Source organism: Hyaena hyaena, unplaced genomic scaffold (genome assembly GCF_003009895.1).
Source record: "Hyaena hyaena isolate Hyena2069 unplaced genomic scaffold, ASM300989v1 scaffold_668, whole genome shotgun sequence".
Classification (NCBI taxonomy): domain Eukaryota; kingdom Metazoa; phylum Chordata; class Mammalia; order Carnivora; family Hyaenidae; genus Hyaena; species Hyaena hyaena.
This window is the reverse complement of record NW_024081301.1, coordinates 662,880-686,652: the sequence shown is the minus strand read 5'-3', so window position 1 is coordinate 686,652 and position 23,773 is coordinate 662,880. Positions and strand designations below refer to the sequence as shown.

General features: G+C 39.3%; 2 protein-coding genes across 2 annotated transcripts in view; one reads left to right on the top strand and one right to left on the bottom strand.

The window, feature by feature from the left end:
• Positions 1–23,773, bottom strand: part of LGR4 (leucine rich repeat containing G protein-coupled receptor 4) — a 103,688-nt gene that overhangs the window by 37,748 nt on the left and 42,167 nt on the right. Inside the window, exon 2 of the mRNA XM_039217100.1 lies at positions 10,337–10,408. Within this exon, the coding sequence (XP_039073031.1) occupies positions 10,337–10,408 (72 nt within the window). The remainder of the gene's footprint in view (positions 1–10,336; positions 10,409–23,773) is intronic.
• Positions 16,678–17,405, top strand: LOC120220100 (small nuclear ribonucleoprotein-associated protein B-like). The gene is given in 1 exon segment (XM_039217101.1): positions 16,678–17,405. A coding segment is annotated over 1 exon segment (654 nt). The 5' UTR covers positions 16,678–16,732; the 3' UTR covers positions 17,387–17,405.

Genomic DNA, 23,773 nt, shown 5'->3' with positions numbered 1-23,773 from the left:
CAGAATCTGAAGCAGGCTCCAGGCTCTGAGCTGTCAGCATAGAACCCGACGCAGGGCTCAAACCTACAAACCAAGAGATCATGACCTGAGCCAAAGTTACATGCTTAACCAACTGAGCTACCCAAGCACCTTGAGTTTTTATATAGGCTGATAAGATTTCTGACATCAATAAATTCAAAATAAGAAGAAATCCTATTTATTTTAACCCCTCCCTCAATTTCTAGTTCAAAAGTGTGGTTACCTTCACCAGGTCATATAGGAGATGTATATGATGGCAGGCTCTGCCCTTAGAGAAAAGTCAGAGGAGTTGAAAAGACAAGTACATTGACACACCTTGAGCACAAAATAACAGGGCACTCTATCCAGCACAACGTGGAGAGGAGCAAAGAAAGTACAAGAGGAACTTGGAAAAGGAAGACCAGGGAAAGCTTCCTATGGCAGAAAGGGATCAAAATGGACCATATGTACTGGGTAAAATGTGAAGAGGAGAGGGAGGAACCGCACCTATCGACTACTCATTCATGCCTTCCTGGCTGAGGATGGGATTGTTCCAATACGATCTCCTTCACATGTTGTAGCTCCATGAGTAAATTTTTTATTGGTTTTAATTAATGTTCTATTTATTTTTGAGAGAGAGAGATAGAGATAGCGTGAGCAGGGGAGGGGCAGAATGAGAGAGAGACACAGAATCTGATACAGGATCTAGGCTCTGAGTTAGCTGTCAGCACAGAGCCTGACACGGGGCTCGAACCCACAAACCGTGAGATCATGACCTGAGTCAAAGTCAGACGCTTAACCAACTGAGCCACCCAGGTTCCCCTGATTTTTTGTTGGTTTTAACCAGTCATGCTGATCCTATTCCGATGACTAGCTTAGGGCTGGATCTGTGACCCCAGCTCTGGTTACAGGAAGTCTGCTGCAGTTTCTGGGAAAGGTAGCATTCTTCCTAAATGGAGATACAACAGAAGGAGTGATTTTCTTCTCTTTCTGGATGCCATCATGTCTAAATATACCATGGGAAGTGACTGCAACTATGGTGCTGCCCTTACTGAGGGAACAGACTAGGAAGACAGAGAGAACCTCAGTTCTTGAGGATATGACCTAAGTCCATTAACCATCCCTAGAAGAGTTCTACCATCTTGTTATGGAGGTCTTCTTATTATGTAAGATAATATATTTCCATACTATTGAAGCTATGTTGAATTAAATTTGTTTCCTGTAGCCAAAGGACTTTAAGTGAATGCCTAGCCAATAACCACTCTTCACTTCTTACCTAGTAATAGAATTCTGATTTGGGTTCCGACAATATGCTCAGTTCAACAGGCATACTTGCCAGCAACCATTCTTAGGTGTGCCCATGTGACTAAGTTTTAGCCAATGAGATATGAGCAGAAGTATTGTATGGAAGGTTTAAGATGGCTTCTTGAAACTGACTACTGGGAAATATCCCCCTTTCTTTCCTCCTTCATCTTTCCTATTGTGGAGAACTGGGTCATGATGGCTACAGCTTAAGTACACAGCTATTTTGTGATCTTGACATGGGAGCTATACAATGAGAAGTGCAGAGTATCAGGTCCTACAACCCTGTTGACTCTGTGATGCACCATAATAGTTCTATAGGGGTGTGTGTGTGTGTGTGTGTGTGTGTGTACAAGCCTTATGTGTTTAAGCCATATATATATATTTACTTTTTCTTCCCTTAGCTTTCCATCTTATCTTTCTATGCATTCAGATTTTAAAAATCAAGTATCCATGAATTTTATGATCATTTTCTTAAAAACCTAGATGTGTCTGTGATACAGACTTTCTAGCACCTCAAACACTATCTTCTTTGTTATAAACATATAGGCCACGGGTGCCTGGGTGGCTCAGTCGGTTAAGCATCTGACTCTTGATTTTGACTCAGGTTATGGTCTCACAATTTGTGGTTCAAGCTCCACATCAGGCTCTGTGCTGTCAGGAGAGCCTAATGTGCTAACTGCACAGAGCCTGACTGGGATTCTCTCTGCCCTGACCCCGCTCAGTCTTATGCTCTCATTTTCTCTCTTTGAAAAATAAACATTGAAAAAACTATTTTAAACTTACAGTCCAAATTAAGAAGTAGTGAAAATACTTATTAGGGGAAAATAATAAACAAATTATGAATTAAATATTGTACTAAAACATATAATAATATGTTAAACAAGCATGTTTGACAAGAGTGGACAATACATGGAAGAAATAAGTTAGCCTGTTCCCTTGCTGGAAAATTAAATTGTGCTAGTAAAAAATCCAATATATGTTCACTTACTTATAGCCACTACTATTTTTAATCAAAGAACAAATAATTAGCTTTGATTAAAATAAAATAAATGAAATAAATAAATGAACTAGCAAACTATGGTTTCAGTTGCCTCTCTAGGCTTTCTGAATCCCATGTTAAACCTTTTAACAATGAACTGCTTAATTCTCCTGCTTGATTTCCCCTAGTCCTCTATGAAATCCTGACTTATCAACCCCCAAATTTCAGTACACCCCATGTTTCATCACCTCCATTTCTAAACTGCTAATCACTGCAGGGCAAAGTTACAGGCCTCACTGGTTCCACGATGCATTAATATCACCTAGGCTTTGACGGAGACCTTTCTATATTCTTCGCCAGCCCTTTGTTCATTTCAGATTGACCCAAGTAAACATTTCCTACAAGGTGTCTAATTATTAGATTCTAACTGGCTGAGATAACTATGCTTTCTTTCTGCCAGTCTTCCTTCCCCCTTCTGCTTTCTTTGGGAGGATTCTCCACCTCGAGCAGTCCCAGTGGGTGGGGATGAGCCCATGACCCAGAGTGGACGATGCCATTCCAAACAGAGTGATGACTGGTTCAAGGACAGGCACGTGAGGTTAAGTCTGATCAACCACAGTCCTCCTAGGAATTTTTTGCTGGAAGCTGCTGAGGAAGGCTTTAGATACTCACTTTGGATCTCAAGATGCAAAGAGATGCTTTGATTTCCCACTATATGGAGGCCGGCTATTTCCAACAGGAAAGAATGTAGCCAAAACACAAAATTAGAGACAATCAAAGCGAAGAAATGGAGAGCATGAGAAAAATCTCCTAGCTTTAAAGCCTTGAGATCAGGTACCATCTGATGCCAACTCCACCTCTGGACTTTCTAGTTCTACACGAAACAATAAATCCTCTATTGTGTCTCAGCTCAGTTTCTGTCTCTTAAGCTCTGGGGACTCCTGTCACATATAGCACGTATTCCAAGCTTTTTCTACTCTTCTCCAAGCCAGAAACCACCTACTAGCAGTGCCCTACTAGGCCTATCTCTTGATGTACATCTTTACCCCAAAGTCATTCTCACAACCCTACTGAAATGATTATTTTAAAAAACTTAAATTCAAGGCCTTTTGTCACTATCTGGCCACGGGCACCTTTCTCCAGCCTGTCAATGTTGATCCCTCATTTCTTGTGAAAAAATCTCTCCTCCCACAGCTCCTGGGGCACAGTTCTGCCCTAGTTCTCTTGCTCCTCTGGCACTTGGTCTTCTTCCCACACCCGGATTCAAGTGTTTCCCAAGGAGTTGTCTTTGGCTTCCTTCCCTTTTCTTTTACCCTCTCTCTCTTGGCAAGCTCTTTCAATCTCATGTTTCCAGTAATCACCTTAAAATAAAAGACTCCCAAATATATACCCATAATAGTCTAATTCTATAATCTATACCCACAAATCTTTCTTCTGGGCTTCACGCCCATATTTCCAGAGACCCCTACCTGAATCCCATCTCAATTCCATATGTATATTGAAGAATAATAGCTTCTCTTCCAAAACAATTTTTCTTCCTGTACTGTCTGTATTTTTATCAAAGCACACCAGACTCCTGGTAATCCTAAGTGAAAGTGTTATGGACGTCCCCTTCATCATGCCAGCTGAGGCGTCCTCTTGATTCTATGTCCATCTTTTGCAGAGATTCCCTCCTCTCTCTCACTGCCTCTCATCTGCCCTAGTTCAGATTACCATAATTCGTAGCTGGACTGCTGCCACTAGTAACATGTGTTGCTTCACGTGTCTCCCTGCATTTTCTCAATCCCAAACATCCCACTGTCTCCTATGGGATTACCTTTACTGAAGGTCCTATCCAGTCAAGTCATTTCTTAGCTCAAACACTTCAACAGTCACTCAAAAGTTGAAACTCCTTGTTAGTCTTCCAGGAAAGAGGCACAAGACTAGGGCTTAAGTCTGGCCCCAGACTCCTTTCTAGGTTTCTTTCCCAATATTTCCTTTCAGGAACTCAACACTACAACCAAACCAGACACCACATCATTCCTACCACCTATACAGTCTTTACATATTTTCTTATGCTCCTTCTTCCACATCTCCTCATGAATTAACTCCTAGCATCTCTCAGGACTCTCCAGAAATACCAACTCGTGGGTGAGGTCTTCCCTAATCTTTCTTAATAAGTAGAAATTTCTTTCTCTTCTGAACTCCCCAAAACGCTAATACGCCATCATTCATCTCTCTTGAAAGTAAAGATCCCATTTAATTCAACACCAAACACAGGGCTTTACCTAACAAAAGTTTGATGAATTAACAAATTGTCTCAAATGTCTTTCCTCATCCTCTCCACATATATACAGGAGCAGAGACTGGGATAAGACCAGGTCCATTACTAACAAACATGCTATGTAACCTTGAGTAAGTTACTTAATCACTCTTCAGAAAACCTCAGCTTCCTCATCAGCAAAGTGAGACTGAATATAGCTCAGTGTTTTATGAATTAAAACAAAACAACGTCTGTTCTGGGGGTGGGGTGAGGCTATCCAATACATAGCAGGTACAATTAGTACAAACTCTGTTCCCATTTCTCTTTTTACACACTTCCTTCCTAATCTGAGAGCTTCCCAAATGACACATAGGAACTAACATGAACCAGACAAGCCGTGCCCCTCTGTGAGCTCACTGTGTACTTCCCAACAGTAAGGGCAGTGATCTTTACTCTCAAATCATCCCAACAGAGCACTATAAAGTGGAACAAGAGAATGCTCCCAAGAATAGAGTATTTTTAACTCTCAAACATCACCAAAGCAACTGAGAAACTATTTTACTTTTTCTGGGGGGGAAATAGTTTTTGAAATTTAAAATAAATTATCAAGACCTAGCAACCGGATACAACTTCTGGTTCCAGATTGTATGCTGGACCAGAATTTTATTTTTCTTCTGCTATAGAGAATTATCTATGGAACAGCTATTAAATCTGAATGAAAATTATAGATCAGATGATAACACATATCAATACTATTCTTCAGAGCTTGGCCACTGTACTGCAGTTATTTAAATGAATTATTTGTGTTTTTTTGGAATAATGATGTAATATTTAGTGGTGAAGGGGAATTATAACTGCAATTTACTCTCAAATGGTTCAGGAAAAAATGTAGATATATTTTAGATCTCATATTGTGTGTGTGTGTGTGTGTATGGAGAGAAAATGTTAACATCTGGGGAACCAGAGTAAATGGTATGTGTGAAAATTCTTTATGCTTGCAACATTTCCTAAGTCTGAAATGTTACGTGTGTGTATATATAGGTATATATATAAATATGTTCTATATGTAAGTATTGGCCAAATTAAACTATTTAAAACTATTTAGTTTTGATCCACTCTGTTTGTATCTGATTTGAAATCTCCCTGTTCAAATCATTCACTAGTCTTCTTTTATAAAGTAATGCCTTAATGTAGCATTAATTGTCCTACAGATGAAAAAAATGAGTGGGCTTGAATTAGGACATAGGGACCTAAGTTTTACGTTAGCATTGTGAGTCTTCCAAAGCCAAAGTCCATTTTGAAACAAATGGAATGATCCTCATCTTCTAGGGTGCATTAAACAATAAACTGCACAAGTTCAAAGCTGGCAATGGCTTCTACTGCTATCGCAACATCTAAACTCAAAGTAACATCTGTGGATTTTTCAGTAGGAGTCTATGGAAAAGCAGTCGGATATTCCTTCTGTTGATTCTAATTAAATCATTTTCACAGCTCCACATTTCAGCCATTCCCCAGATGCCTACTAATGCTCTGAAGGTCTCAAGGAAAGCCAGAAATAGTTGTGCCAGCATCACATCAGACTAGCTTCTGTGGATGCTAAATGAATATTTTCTAAGAATTCTGGCTTTCCTTTGACACTGCTAACAAAAATCTATACTCCAACTTGCATCCCCAAGCAAAATAACCTCTCCCTAAAATACTTCAAGAAAACCAGGAGAACAAAGACTGCAATGTGTACAAATGAAATTTACCTTACTCCTGTACACATTGCCCTTGATGGTCACAACACACCTTTACATAAATTACCCCGTTTTCTCTTTACAATACTATTGTGAAGAGGTCCATGTTAAAGAGTAGGAAATCCAAGGCGCAAAAATCAAAGGACTGTCCCAAGGTTTCAGATATTGTATGTATCAAATTGAATATGTTTTCATATTTCCAGTGGGTGGAGGGTTGGGGGGGACATCAGTGAATGGCATCCAGTCGTTTAGGGCAAAAATCTTAGTCTACACCCTATTGCCCACCCTCATATCCAATTCAGCTCCTTCAGGATTAAGTCTAAACTCAGCTTAAAATATCACTTCATGATCTGGCCTTATATCCTGACACCTCTACATCTTTCAATATTTCAATTTTCTCTATGTTTCAATAGGAATGATTATGTTTTAACACTTATGAAATGTCTGAAGTCTCTACTTCTATGTCTTTGCACATGCTATAAGGTTCTTTCTGGAGCATCCTTATACCCATCTGATAATTACTAGGTGTCCTTCAAGATTCTGCTGAAGCTTTTCTAGGAAGTCTTTCCCAAATCCTACAGTCTCAAGTGAATATCTTACTTCAGGCTTTCACTGACCTTGAAGAGTCATCACACTGTACCAAGTGATAGTTCCATACATTCCTCTAGATGAATGCTGTACAGTTGAATTTTCTGCAGAGTTAAGAATATTCTAGTATCTGTGCTGTCAAATACAATAGCCACTAGTCATAGGTGGCAATTGAGTATTTGAATGATGGTTAGTTTAACTAAGGAACTGGATTTTTAAATTTAATTTTAATTACTTTAAATCCAAAAGTAAACGGTCACCTATGGCCTGTGGTTATGGTATTAGGCAGCACAGCTATGACAGACTGTCAACTCAAGGACAAAGACCATACTTCCTTGTCTCTGTACTCCTGGTACCTACCACAGAACCTGGCACAGAGCAGGATTCAGGGTTTACTGAAAGAATAATTACATGTTTAAGTATCTATAAACACTTCTTCTGTATCATTGGGAAGTGATTCCACCCAACACTGCAAGCATTCTGGATTATCATATAAAATTTAGCAAACCCGGTCACATCTTGTAAAGTGTACCTCATTAACTATAATGGGGAAAAAACACAAAAAAAACAAAAACTTCAGAGAATCATTCATTTCTACTCAGGGCACTTCAGCTTCACAATCAATCTTAAATGACTTCCAGATGACTTCTGAAAAAATGGTTACACTGTTTATGAAATATTACAATAGTCATAGCAGCATCATTTTGGAATGTCAAAATCAACTACAGTGTTTTATAAAGAAAGAAATGGGGTTTTTACCATGCTTTGACTAACATGGAAAATAATTCCTTTAAATGCGTGAAGTATTCCCAGAGTATTAAAGACTATTCTGCAGTATTCTTTAAAAATAACCATCAGCTCTCCTAACTGAATTCATTTTTGAAATCCCATCCAATATTTGGAAAAGATGTACTGGCTTGATTTGATGGGCTCCATCACTGCCAAAGCAGAGTATGGAGAGAATGTGACTACCTACAAAAAACTAGCAGTCAAATTCAGTTTGGTTCCAATGAAAAGTCTCAACTGACAGAATTCATAAGCTTGACATTTGGGATTTTAAGAAATCCAAGATGTGAACTTCACAAAGCAGAGACTACAGGTTTGACTCCATATCCAGGCCCTCATTACAAAATCCCTCAGGTGGAACTGGCCATCTGAGGCATCAACAAAGATGGTCGGTACCCAATCGCTCCACCCAGAGCAAAGAGAACCTCTCCATTACCATGTGGTGCATCACACACCACACAGTAGTTATACAATGGATGGACAACCATTTGCAAATGTCCTTTCACTGCATAAGCACGCCTATAAAGGGACACTAATCCTAAAGTCCAAAACATTATAAATAAACATATTTATGTAATATATACAAATAGAAGAACAAACAGGTAAAGCGTCTCTTAAAAGCTTGAGCAAGGAGGCTTCAAATGCAGAATTCACTACTTTTTAATTTAAAATCTTAACTAAAAATGAATAATTAGGGAGTTGGTTGGGCAAAATGGGTGAAGAGGGTCATAAAGTACCAACTTCCAGGAGTGCCTGAGTAGCTCAGTCGGTTCAACGTCCAACTTCGGCTTAGGACATGATCTCACGGTTTGTGGGTTCGAGCCCCAATCAGGCTCTGTGCTGACAGTTCAGGGCTTGGAGCCTGTTTCAGATCTTGTCTCTCTCTCTCTCTCTGCCCCTCCCGTTCATGCTCTCTCTCAAAAATAAATAAAAACATTCAAAAACATTTTTAAAAACCTTCAATATTCTCGCTAAGTCATAAAAAAAAGTATCAACTTCCAATTATAAAATAAGTCATGGGATTTAAGGTACAACACACTGACTATAGTTAATAATACTGTATTGCATATTTGAAAGCTGCTAAGAGAATAAATCTTTAAAAAGTTCTCATCACAAGAAAAAAGTGTGTAGCTAATGGTGAATGTTAACTAGACTTATTATGGTAATCATTTCATAATATACACAAATATTGAATCATTACACTGTATACCTGAAACTAATATGTTATTAGTCAACTATATCTCAATAAAAAAATGATTAACTATTACAAAATAATTAATGTTCACACTTAATTCTTTTTCTGAAAGATAACATTTAGTATTATATACTCCACTGCTTTTTTTGTATACACTTTTAAAATAGTAAAATAAATCCTAGCTATTATTTACATAACACTTGCTCTGTTTCATGCATTGTCTTAAGCATTTAACATCTATTAATTCATTCTATCGTCACCAGAAGGAGAACAGTTGCTAGTTCTGTTCTAGCAGTCTGTACCTTAAAGTACCTTAAAGACAAAGAAACTGAACAGAGGGAGGTTAAATAACTTGACCCAGTTCACAAGCTTAGAAGTGGCAAATGATCTCTGTTCAATTTTTGCTGTGGGAACACTGTGTTCAGCTAAGTAGTGTGGGAAGAAAAATTTCTCCAAAACTTTATTAAATCCTTAACTGCTATTTCAATGCTCTTGTCAGAAGCAAGGGAGCACACGTAACCTGCATGGCTTATATTTGATTCCTGTTCCTCATGTTGGGGGAGAGGCTGAGCTAGGATAGGAGACTTGGATCTAACTCTCAACAGCTGGCTGTAGGATACAGTCTGTAATATTAATTTAGATTCCTTCAGGCTGTATCTCTTTGATGTTCTTGGTATCAAACTGTCCCCTTCTTACCTCCACACATTATATAATCCATTAGCCTGGCCATTAAAAACCTATATTTAACTTGATTTAAATCTGATTTTATTTTTTTTTTTACCTGGATTCCTAATATAATATATAGTTTCCATTTATTTTAAAATGTAATAGTGCCTATTTTTATCGTGAACTTTAAAAAAATGTCTGACAAGCAAAACGAAATGGAGGTTAAAACAGATGGAAAGAAATTTTCCACAATGTCAACTGTTAAACTGGAAACGTGAGCTGCAGCTGACAAGTCCAGAAACATTCTTACAGGTGCTCTAAGAGACTGGGATGATGTTCCATGCCTTCACCCTCTCCCCAAAGGTCATGCGTATATGTCCAAGGGAACCCACACTCAGTTCTCTGCTCACCTGCAATAATACTGCCTCCTGCATCGTGACCCTAAAATACCTTGTATTATTTTTTATGGTTGTGTTACCCACACAGCAACTCCTCTGGCAACAATGTGTAATTACCCCAGCCTTGTTATCTCAGGATCACACTGTAATTAACTTGTGTCACTGTACCATTCGTGGTTATAATAATTGCAGCAAAAAATTCCTATGAAAGTAACATTTTTAGTTCTGGCTTTCAAAAATAACTTCAGCAATTACACTGTTTTAAAAAAATCAAGTTTGTTTCCCTGAAAACAACATGATTTCCTCTGCACACAAGGCTCACTGAAACTGAGCTATCTGAATGTTCCCTAAGAAACATTAGACTATCTCTTTGTAAGAGCTTCCAAAGAGAATGGGGAAACAAAAACACAAATAAAACATATTTCTCAAAATATTACTTACAGCTCCTCTAGAAAAGGAAAGTTCTTAAATGCATCTTCTGGTAATTGAGTAATGTTGTTCATACTGATATCCCTGGAAAACATAAAGTTAAGAAGATTTTTAACTAAGTGGTATTAAAGAACTCAACTCAGAAAAATAATTAGCCGCTGACTTTCTGTAAAGAAGAAAAATGAGCACACAAAACAGACATAGGGACAGTCATAATTTGGCTTCCAAATACAAAGTTAAATCTTTTATTATAAATTATGTCCCATAATTTAGAAATGCACCCAGGTCCTGGATTTTCCTTCCCCCCTTCAACTGTCCTTGAAAAAAGAACAGAAAACTGCCTCAAATGACCTATAATGACTGGGCCAGTGTGATTTCCCAGTGCTCTGGTATTCAAAGTGCTGTACCTGATAAAAATAAACAAATGAATACCCCAGGGCATGATCAAAGATTTGCAGGCAAAGGTGGTTTCCTAAGTCACTGTCAGGGACAATAAAACAGGTCCTAGCTGTATTCCAGTCATTTTTTTCTGCAAAACCTATAAAAGTCCTCCAGGTAATAGCTGTAAGGGGATTTCATTTTTAGCCTACGAACAGATGCAGCCTAGAGACATGTGCTTACATGACAAGTATGCTGTCCATTTACAGTTTTTCCTTAAAGCAGCAGCAGAAAGGAGAGAACTCACCTGATGATATAACTCGACAATTAACTAGGTTCAAACAGCTAAAAAAAATACTTTATTAACCATTTCCTTCCTCCCTGGCAACGGCCTTCTCAATTGGTTTGCTCTTTCCACACTGTTAAATATGGACACTATGAAAGACTGGGTAAGGCAGTCTCAGAGGCAGAGTCCCAGCATGCACTGGGACAGTTGCCTCAAATCAGGTTCCTCTGCCTCTTGTCTGCAGCTGGGCCCTCAGGTCTCTCCTTTCTAAAACTCACCATGAAAAATCACAAGTGTGACTGCCTCATCACTGGCTTAGACATAGAGATATATGAAGGTAGAAGAAAAATCAGCTAAAAATAAAACACTAACATCAGCTAACAATAAGGAAACTATTATTTTTAGTCATTTGGTCAGGTGAAATTTTCTTTTAAAAGAGATAACACCTTCGGTACCAAAGTAGGTGAATCTCTTCTCCCTATCTCTTCCACTCACTGAAATTTGGAAATGGAATTTGCAGCCCTCCTTATGAGCTCTTCCCGAGGCAAGTTTGGAATCCTTTCTGGTTCGAGAATAACAGCAACAACAGGCACAAAACTAGCAATAGCTGTAGCAGCTAACGCATAGAAAACTGAAACCGTGGTGAGGCCACACATAAGACCTCCCTTTACAATGGGGAAACCTGGGGCTTCCTGAGGTATAGAACTCCCTAAGGCCACCCAATGGATGGTGTAGCAGGAAATGTGCACTCTATGATCTTAACTGCACACTTATCCTTCCCAAGTATCATGTGAATCCTGTTACTTCTCTCCAGTGGTAGTCAAGATAGAAAGCAAAGCCATGGAAACTGGTGAAACCACTCTAGAAAACAGTATGGAGGTCCCTCAGAAAGTTAAGATGGAACCACCTCATGACCCAGCAGTTGCACCACATGCTATTTAGCCAAAGGATACAGATTCAAAGGGGTATATGCACCCCGATGTTTATGGCAGCATTATCAACAACGGTCAAACTATAGAAAGAGTCTAAAAGTCCATCGTGGCATATACACACTCACACACACACATATAATGAAATATTACTTGGCCAACGAAAAGAATGAAATCTTACATTTGCAATGACATGGATGGAGCTAGAGTGCATTATGCTAAGCAAAATAAGCCAGTCAGAGGAAGACAAATACCGTATTATTTCACTCATATGTGGAATTTAAGAAACAAAACAGATGAATGTATGGGAAGGGAAAAAGAGAGACAGAGGAAGAAAAGCAAATCATAAGAGACTCTTAATGACAGAGAACCAAACAATGGTTGATAGAGGGAGGTGGGCAGAGGACGGACTAGATGCGTGATGGGCATTAAGGAGGGCACTTGTCACGATGAGCACTGGGTGTTGTATGCAAGTGATGATAGACTAAATTCTATTCCTGAAACCAATATTATACCTCATGTTAACTAACTAAAATTTAAATAAAAATTGGAAGAAAAAAAAGATACAAAGCAAACTCACGATCCTACCTTGGGTAAAAGAAAAAGGGATGCTGCCTCTAAGACCCTGGTACAATCCTGAGAGGAGAACCTTTGCTTGACAATTAAAAAAGAAAAGAACTGTAAATAGCTTTAAAAATTGAGGAACCAAAGTTCATAAAAATTTATTTGAGCATGAAACTGCTCTAGATGAATCCGATGTCCATAGGAGTTCTAAAATTTCACACGTTCTAAAATTTTATCATTGAAAATAAAGTTCTGTTAAAGATAACTTATGTGAAAAACAAAATGAATATACTTCTCAAGGAATTATTATTATTATTATTATTATTATTCTTTGAGAGAGAGAGAAAGAGGAAGAACACGAGCAGGGGAAAGGGGCAGAAGGAGAGAGAGAGAATCTCAAGCACACTCTGCACTCAGTACAAAGCCCAATGCCGGATATAGTCCCACGAACCTGGCATCACGACCTGAGCTGAAATCAAGAGCTGGACACTCAACCAACTAAGCCACCAGGTGCCAAAAGTGAGAGAATCTTAAGTAGGCTCCAAGCTCAGCATGCTGGCCAACCAGGCACTCGATTCCATGACTCTGAGATCATGACCCGAGCTGAAATCAGGAGTCAGACGCGAAGCGAACTGAGCACCCAGGCGCCCCTCCCTCAAGGAATTATTTTTAAACACAGGCCCTGACAGTAATTTAGTCAGTGATCATTATTCTTGGGCAGGGGAGAGGTAACCCTTTATTTTTAAAAAACACTCAAGCAAGATACTGGAGACATAGCACCAAAATAGGGTGCTTCTGAAGAAGCAGGCTCAACTCCTGGCACGAGCAAATAGCCACTGTGTAATTCTGGGCCTCAGTTTACTCATCTGTAAAATGAGAGCACTAAACCTAATGGCTAAGCCTGAAACTGTATGCTTCTATAATTTACCTTTTCCTGTAGTTTTCATAGAGGGGCCCATCCTCCCTGATGGAAATATATGAGGTTCATTTGTGGAAAAGGCGTGTTTCTGGAAAATTTACCATAACACAAAATTTAAAGACTATTAGTTTGCCATTGTAAAACCACTGAGTCACTCCCACCACAAACTCATTTGCACTTACTCAATGAAATCATCCTTATGAATACAACAAAATGTTTAGTCACACTGAAAGGCAAAATAATAATCTGAGTAAGCAGTGATTCTATAAAATATCGCACGACTTTGCGGCTCTTTAGCCATTCCAATAAATGGAGAAAGGAGGACAACCACAATTTATTACTTGACAAAAGGAGGCACTCCATGCAGTTGCCCCTAAGCTTGGCACGTCTGAAGTCAGGACAGTGTCACAGTAACAGAAAAACTGATTACTTGCCTCACCATAAAAAGACACATAATTACAAATTACACCACACTGTTCTCAGCAGTCCAATTTTTTAAAGCAGACACCTATACACTTCTCTCATTTTTTCCCCTCAGAGTAACAAGACATGACAGGTAGTTCTGCTGTGAGCTACAAATGCAATTACTAGGACTCTATATTTACAAACTAATATGTTTTAAACATGTGATGAGGTTTTGTTTCAAAGCTTTAGATAGAGGAGCAACGCTGGCTTCCACAATGTTCTGAATTTTCACCCACCTAGAGAGGTTCTATATCTTTATAGGTGTTTTCCCTCATGTTTTCTGGGCTTTAAACAAAAACATTCAAACTAAGGAAGAAAAAAAGCAGAAGGGGGAGCCTCTAAGATGTTATCTCCAGAAGAGCTCTGGAAACATGTGGTTACAGATTATAAGGTGGGTGGGTACTCATTTAAAATAATGAGGGCTAATGGTGATAAACAACCTACAGACAAGCCTTGGAGAAGATTCCAGACCTGACATCACCAACACCGACAAGAGAGCTTATGGTTGGAAAGGATGCTGGGGGTGAGAAGTTAACTGTAACAATTTACAAATGGAAGCCCTACACCATAATTACAAACATCTCAGGCTCACAAGCCATACGAATTACCAAAATGTTAAGTTAAAAAAATCTGTATAGAAAATGTTCAGCTAAAAGATAAACCTCGAGATCAGTGGTTTGACATTCATATGAGCAACACAGTCTTATAGCGGTAACCTCTGAAGTTAAACCCAGTGATATGCCATCCTGGGTCCCTGTGAAGAAAATAAATCTAACATAGAAAACCAAGAATCATACAAGGTCAGAGCACCATCAACTTGCAAACGTCTCTGAGGGTAATGTCAAGAGAGCTGCTGGCCGTAACTGGAGTTGGCCTGGCATAGTTGGAAGTGCAAAGGTTGGCAGCCACACAGACCAAGGTCTACTTATGAACCTACTAAGACTAGCTGTGCAGTCATGAGCAAACTGCTCATCTCTTCTGAGCCCCTGCTTCTTCAGTTGGGAAAAAAAGAGGCAATAATAACCAGACCCTGGAGGCTGCTATGAAGATCAGAAAATGTCAAGTCACACAGGAGAAGATAAATAAGTGATAAGGTATCAGCTTACTATCCTCCATACTTTTGCTGCCTCTGGAAGCTGGCTGGCCGAGTCCAGTGTCGTGAAAGCTAGCAGGCCAAGCGGCATGCCACCTTTGGTGGCCTTTTCTGCCAGAAAGAAAATCAGTGTTACACAAGAGAAACATTAAATGGACTTAGAACCTGGAGTCATTCCAACTATAAAACTAGACTCTAAACTCCAGAACTCCAGGAGTCAAAGATTTTTAAACTAGAAGAGCCCTTGGAGGTCAAATACTAAGAAAAAAGTTGAGGCGTAGGCAGTGAGGTGCTAATCAAGCACTTGAAAGTAAGAAAGAGAGAGAGAGAAAGAAAGGAGAAAGAGAAAGAAAAAGAAAAGAGAGGAGAGAGAGAGAGAGAGAGAGAGAGAGAGAGAGAGAGAGAGAGGGAAAGAAAGAAAGAGAAAGAAAAGAAAAGAAAAGAAAAGAAAAGAAAAGAAAAGAAAAGAGAAAAGAAAAGAAAGAAGGAAAGAGAAAATAATCACATTCTTCTAGGAAATTTTTGGAAGGATAAGGGAAGACAAGAGCTATTTTCAAGAAGATTAGGATGACTTCACACAGTTTAGTGATAAGCAGTGAACAGAACCCAGAACTTTTAGAGGTGTGCTTGAATATATCTTTTCTATACATATTTGTTCCATAACAGATTTCTTTATACTTAGTTCTCTCAAAGTACATCAACTGAAACAGAACACATGTCAGCATACTATGCCAACACAATGCAATAACTCCCAAATTTTTACCACAGACATCAGAAACACAAAAGCACATTACCTCATTACAAAAAATAAATAAATAAAGCTGAAACACTAGCAGTGGCTGGTTTCAAAATTAAAATTTAAAGGGTACAATTGTTTAATTGAAACTGCTAAATCTCCCCAGTGGTTAAACCCTCATCTTTTTTCCCTCATAAAATTCACTACTTCTAAAGTATCTACAGAGTAAAAAGGAACATCATGTTTCAACAAGGTACCTTTTTAAAATCCCCGTAAAATGCTCCAGAAGCAAGCCTAACCTGTTTGCTGATGGCCAAGCGTGTACCACCGCCGACTCCGCCATTGTATGCTCGCTGGGTCTGGGCCTCCTGCCACAGAATTATTTAATTTGCAATATACTGTGATTGACCCAATGTTATCTAAATTTGAATAAGCCCTCCTATTTGTACTAGACTAAAGTGTACTGCTACTGCTACATTGTTGATGATATCTTGAATACAACCCAGTTTAAAGTCCCTAAACAACATACAGGTTCTAGAGAACACTGGGTTCTTTCATGGTGTTCTCTAGGAAATGGTTGTGTCTTTAAACTCAACAAGCACATGTTCATGATAAATACTATCCCAATGACTTTTCTAGGGTTTTCTGTAATTAGCCCCAACCATCAGGTCAGTCTCCAATCACAGAAGTCTACAGTCTGATCAAAAACAAAAATCTAGAACTAAATTTGAAAGATGCTTCTGGCTGAACCAATTTGAAGGAAAGGTCTGTCTTGTCCAATTGCACCGACATACACCGAACACCAAATCCTAGTCAAAGCTTACGAAGGGTCCGTTTCTTTTCCGACAGGATTCCATATGTTTAGGCAAGCAATCTCTTTTTATCCCTCTCTCACTCTTCTTTTTATAACAAAAGTGACCCATGTGTATTCGTTTCTTAGAAACTGAAATACAGATTCCGGTAGCAGAGGCGGGAAACGGACTACTGGATTCTGCCGAGGGGAATCCTGCGGGAATCTGAGTCATCAGAACCACCACCATGACTGTGGGCAAGAGCAGCAAGATGCTGCAGCACATCGGCAACAAGATGAGATGCATCCTGCAAGACGGCCGCATCTTCACTGGCACCTTCAAGGCTTTGGACAAGCACATGAACTTGATCCTCTGTGACTGTGATGAGTTCAGGAAGATCAAGCCAAAGAACTCCAAGCAAGCGGAAAGAGAAGAGAAGCGAGTCCTCAGTCTAGTGCTGCTTCAGGGGAAGAACCTGGTCTCCAGGACTGTAGACCGACCTCCTCCCAAAGATACTGGCATTGTCCGAGTGCCACTTGCTGGAGTTGCCAGGGGCCCAGGGATTGGCAGAGCAATCCCATCCAGTGTCCCAGTGCCCCAGGCTCCTGCGGGACTTGCTGGGCTGGTCCGAGGGGTTAGTGGGCCATCGCAACAGGTGATGACCCCGCAAGGGAGAGGCGCGGTGGCTGCCGCCACCGCCACCACAGCCAGTACTGCAGGGGCCCCAACCCAGGGGTAAACACCCGGCCGTGGGGGTGTTTCCCCACCCATGGGCCAAGGGGCACCCCCTCCAGGGATGATGGGCCCCCAGATGGGGATCCCTCCTGGACGGGGAACTCCAATGCGCATGCACACTCCGGGGATACAGCCCCCTCCCCCGGGGATGGGAGGCCTTCTTTGACCCTTGGCCACCCGCAGTAGCTCCAGAGACGTGGCCTGATTACCACTGACCTGTTTGTTTGTTATGCCACTGTTCTCAGAGTCTCACAAGATTGTCTGGTTTCCCTTTCAGGGCCCCCTCCCCCGGGGAATGTGCCCACCAAGGCCCTAGGCTCATCTTGGCCCTTCTCAGCTCCCTGCCCATTTCCCGTAAGGCTGTACATAGTCCTTTACTTCTTTGTGGCCTATGAGACTAGTTTATAATAAACTCTTAAGAATATTAAAAGAAAAACTGAAATACAGAGAAAACCATTCACAATATCAATACCCAGCAATAACCATGGTCCTATTTCATGGATGTCCTAATAGATTTTTTTCTACGTATGGTAAATATTTTTACAAATGTGAAATCACATCGTTCTGAACATGTTTAGCTATTGGCACCTAAGATTCTTCATTTACAAAATAAAATAAAAATTTCTCTGAAAATATATTTTAATAAAAGTACAAATACAGTAAAATCTTGGACTGCAAGTAACCTGTTCTGCAAGACAAGCAAACATTTCTAAGAAATTTTAACCTGATAAATGAGCAACGTCTTGCAATATGAGTAGTATGTGATGGCCAAGGTCACCTGATCACAACTGAGCCAATGGTTCTTAAAATTTGCTTTGATATATGAGTGCCTTGGATTACAAGCATGTTTCCAGGATAAATTATGCTTTCAAACCAAGGTTTTACTATATTACCATCTCATATTATCTCGATGCTATTATTGGCAAGCCGTACACCATGGGATGAGAAACTCTTTGTTAGTGAATGCCACTATGCCAAAAGGAAAATTAATTAGGGATTTTCCTTTAAAAGGAGATACTGTGTCACCCATTTAACATTAGCTACTTATGTGCAAGGCAGTGTGCTAGGATGGTGAGGCTTCTGTGTCCAAAAATATGCTCACAGTTCTTTTTTTTTCTTTTTCTAAATTAAAATCCATCACTCCATTCTCCACTTACTATCACTATATACTGTTGCAACACCCAATTAAATTTAACCTTTAAAACATGCATTATTGTATTCTGAAAGCAATCAAAGCAGCAATGTATATTTGAAGATAATGTTCTTTATACTGCAGAAATGAGGCCAAAACAGTTTATTATATCACTTCAGTCAGATTTTGCTCCAGAGAGATTTTCCTGACCTTCCACGTTTTAGGCACTGCTAGAATCCAACGAGATGTCACAACAGACAGCCCTCTAACACCAGGTACAACATCTCTACTACACTTTTAGGCAGGAGAAATCAGGTCCATGTTATCTAGAGCCTTCCTTGGTGTCTCAAACACAAGACTCTCTTTTCCGGTGGAAAGATTCCAAAACCTGCTTCCCTGCAGCCTTATAGTCCCGAAGAAGGTATCTGCTACAACCCACCATACTCACGCTTAAAAATAAATTTTAATTACTGCACAGAAAAGTTATCACCTTGTAAAGTCATTATGTATGTAAAATACTTGAATATCCTAGTATATAATCTTCCTAACAATACAGAAAGGCTAGAGAAAATGCCAACTTCAAATCTTAAAATAATGAAAACTTTTTGCTAGAAGAGATATAGAGAAGAATGTTTAATTCATTTTATGATCACCTACTCTACTGGATTAAAACCTCTACCGCAGACCCTTTTGGAATTTTCCTATTAAAGGCTTTCAAAGGTATATTGCCATTGCTAAGAAAATGAAAAGACACAAAATAGACTGGAAGAAAATACTTGCAAAACACAGAAGATAAAGGAATTGTACCTACAACACAGAAATAACTCTCAAAATTCAGTAAGAAAATAAACCGGATTTTTAAGTGGGCAAAAAAATTTAAACAGACACTTCACCAAGGATTACGCGAATGGCAGAAAGCACATAAAAAGATGTTCAGCATTAGCCAGCAGGGAAATGCAAAGTAAATCACAAGATACCACACCACGCAGCTATCAGGATGGCTAAAGTATGAAAGAAAAAATAGCTGAAAATATCAAGTACTGACAAGGATATGGATCAACAGGAACTGTCATATACTGCTAGTAGGAATGCAAAATGGTACCACCAGTTTGGAAAACAGTTTGGCAGATTCTTTGGGGTTTTTGTTGTTGTTGTTAAGTTTATTCATTTATTTTGAGAGAGAGAGAGAGAGAGAGCACACAACAAGCAGGGGGAGGGGCAGAGAGAGACAGGATAAAGAGAATTCCATTCAGGCTCCATGCTCTCAGCTGGGAGCCCAACATGGGATTTGAACTCACAAATTGTGAGATCATGACTTGAGCCAAAACCAAGAGCCAGACACTTAACCAACTGAGCCACCCAGTCCCCCTGGTAGATTCTTATAAACATGTGCTTATGATCATATGACTCAGCAATGCTAGGAATCTAAATAAGTGTCAAAAACCAAAAGAACCCAAATAACCTTCACTTGGTGAATGGATAAAGCTCTGGTGTATCTGTACAATGGAATAATACCCAGCAACAAAAAGGAAACTACTAATACAAGCAGGAGCATGGATGAATTTCAAATACCTTATGCAAAGTCAAAGCCTGACTCAAAAGACTACACACTGTATTCCATTTATTTTTTTTTCATGTTTATTTACTTTTGAGAGAGATAGACATGGAGCACAAGCAGGGGAGCACAGAGAGAGAGAGGGAGACACAGAATCCAAACCAGGCTTCAGGCTCTGAGCTGTCAGCACAGAGCCAGATGCGGGGCTCAAACTCACGAACCGTGACATCCATGCCCTGAGCCGAAGTTGGACGCTAAACGGACTGAGGTGCCCCTGTATTCCATCTATACGGCATACCAGAAATGGCAAGCTTTTAGAGACAGAAAACTGATCAGTGGTGGCCAACATCTGGGGAGGGAGTCGGGGATGGAGTGGGAGACAGGATGGCTACAACAGGGCACAGGAGAATTTTTTGGTGTGATGGAAATATTCTATATTTTGATTCTCATGGTGGTTATATGATTGTATTTATCAAAACTCTCAGTACTGTCCATTAAAAAGTGAGTTCTAACATATGTAAATTAAACCTCAACAGCCGTACCTGACTGTTATAAATAAGAGCATATAGATTACCTCCTCACGTTTCTCCCACAGGAAAAAATAATCCTATGGCGAAGAGGTCCTCTTTCCCAGCTTTACCCAAACCAAACGATGTTGTTACACACAGTGCTGGCTTCCGAGTCAGGAAACACAGTTTTGTTTTGTTGTTTTTTTATTTGTTTTGTTTTTCCAACCTCTGCTATCTACTCGCAGCAGGACGTCGGACCAAACCTCTTTATTCTCACTTTCCTAAAGCTATTAGGTTTGTACCTGTGTGCTGGGCACTGGGTACATAAAGACAAGTAAGACAGCATTTACTCGAAGAACATTCTGAGGCAGTAGAAAGGCAATAATAAACGATAAGTAAATATTGTGATGTGTGTGGCACAGCCAGGGAAGATGATTAACCAAACTTGGAACTGGAGAAAGGCTTCCAAAGGCAAGGCTGTTGTGCCAAGGTGTAAAGGACAGATATTACTTTATGGAGAGCTGCTATTTCAATCTGTGCTCTCACTCATGAGGTTGGCACTATTTCTCAGCCGAGATGCAATTGGCATGTTGAGCAGGATAATTCTTCATTATTCAAGACAACCTTGCTCACTATAGGGCACTTGGCACCCCTGTTCCCCCGGCACACTAATTAGTGCAACTAAAAACATTCCCCAAACACTTCCAACCTTCCCATAGCAAGCTGCTAGTGCAGAGAGGGAGATGAAATGTAGTTAGCAGGTGGCAAATGGCATTTTAAAAAGTATGTAATAAATACCTAATATCAAATTAAGCATATCACATAGAAAAAGAACCAGTACTGTCTCACAATTATTTAGATTTTGCATATATACAGTATATATGATTTTTCTTGATGTAAGATATAGTCCTCACTGGACTCGTGGGGGAAAAAAATTTGAAAGACTCTGAACCAGATAACTTGTTTGTTTGGGTGGGCATACCTTCCAGACACAGGGACTGTCACTTGTGAAAGCATAGTCTAATGAGATAAAATCAGAGTGGTCAAAGAGAGAAATCTATCCAGGAACTCGAACATTACAAGCAATATGGCTACAGGTGGCGAGAGAAGCTACCAAGATCAGCAGGAAGTGCATCCCCAAGAGCCTTGATGTGACCTCCAGAAATCGGAGCTGCCAAAGGAAATTTAAGCATGTCAAGTTCACCGTAGAAAGATAATTTTGGCAGCCATACATTACAATGGCAGGAAAGCAGGGAAAGAAGAAATGAAGTCCTTCTGGAACACAGCTTCCCTGACTATAAAATATTTTGTACTTGCTAGTTCTCAGGTCTTTTCCAAATCTATCATTATGACTCCTACTTTGGCATTCCTTATTCTGCACATTCCATGCATAATCAGTAGAAAATAAGCAACTCTTAGATTTGTGTTTTTCCTATATTCACAGGCACATTTGCTTGTGTTAGCAAGTGTCTGATGAGCACAGACTTTTAAAACATACCCCCTTCAGAATCATAAGGGTTCCGCAATTAAGAAAGACGCATGACTTCATTTCCAAAGGTAATATTTTAAGCTGTAATTGTTTATGCTCTCAATGAAGCAATACGGCCTAGGAGACATTTAAGGGTGTGTTCTTCAAGGAGATGCTAACCCAACGAGTTAGAAAAGGGAGAGAACAAAACACTGGTGTGAAAATACCATACCACAACGAAAGGCAGGTGTGGCTTAAATTATACATCCTTAAAGGGGTAACTTTAAAAAATAAAAGTAGTTACGCTAATCCAGTATTTTCTAATATTGAAACAAGTTCCACTTGTTTGTGGAGGGTTTTTTTGATGTCTTTTTAAACAGAGCCTGGTTTTCAAGTGTGCGACATGCTCTAAAGAGAAAAATATAAAATGCTTGAAATCTGGAGTAATGTTTACCCAACGGCAAAGAAAAAATAAATTCCAAAGAGAAAAAGAGCATTACTTTCCTTTCTATCTTACGTTCCTTTCCTTTCTGGTCAAGTACCCTAGCATCTGGCAACCCCAGAACAGACAGACAAGGGTTAAACTCTAATATTCCTTGTTTCCTTGCTACTTGACGGGTGTTCTCAGGCATTCTTTGGGTGTCAACAGCTGTTCTGGTAACCCTAACGATGACAAAACAGTGCTCATTACCAGCCAAGACACACAGACAGAATGGTATTTCAATAGTCCATTTAACATCAACAAGGAGTATTGTAAGGATTGTCAGCTAGGAAGATTGGAAACACTCAATTACTTCATCCTAGCAGACAAAATGCACTATTCATAAAGAAATCAATCCAACAGCATTTATTATGGTAAATATTCTAATTAACTAAACGGTTTATGTTTTATTATGGCTACACTTATTAACACCACTGATAGGAAAACATTACTTCATGGTCCTTGCCTTCAAACACGCACACCCACGAAAACTTCTGTTTAGAAGCGTATTTTTTTTAAACGTCAACTCACAACCAATTAATGGGTTGTGAAATCATTTTAATGAGTCATTGCCAACTTTCTTAAAAAATAAAAATAGGAAAGAATAGAATAAAATTGAAAAAATCAGAATACATCAAATGTAGTAACAGTAAGTACTATTTCAGAAAATTCCGGTTCAGCATATGTGTTTCTGTCTTAGTAACTGCAAAGTCTTAAGTTCATATATACTGTCCGTGAAATATAGTGAGAACCACAAATTCAAGGCCTTGGCTACTAAAGCCAAATATTTTTTATTCTTCCACCTGAATGGAGTCACAACTACAGCTGCTTTCCCAGCATAAGTTTGACTCAAAGCATTTAGTAACCTTGAAAGTCTTCCTTCATCTATAAACTTCCCTCCTAGAAAGGCTTTGCTGTACCCCATAGATTTTGGACCATTTTCTTTTCATTTTCCTTGGTCTCAAGGTATTGTTTTAATTTCCTCTTTGATAACTTCATTGACGAATTGGTAGCTCAGAAGCATGTTGCTGAGTCTCGACGTGTTAGCGTCTCTTTCAGATTTCTTCTTGTAATTGATTTCTAGTTTCATTCTGTTGTGGTAGGAAAAGAGGCCTGATATGATTTCAAGCTTCTTAAATTTATTGAGACTTGTTTTGTGGTCTAACATGTGATCTATCCTGGAAAACGCTTCAGATGCATTTAAGAAGAATGTCTATTCTGTTTTTGAATAGAATGTTCTGTACATATTAAGTCTAACAACTATGTTAAGGCAAACATTTCCTTATTAATTCTGTCTGGATGATCTACCCATTAATGTCAATGGGGAGTTAAAGCCTCCTACTATTATTGTACTACTGTCAATTTGTCCCTCTGTCTCTGTTAATACTGCCTTATATATACATTGGGT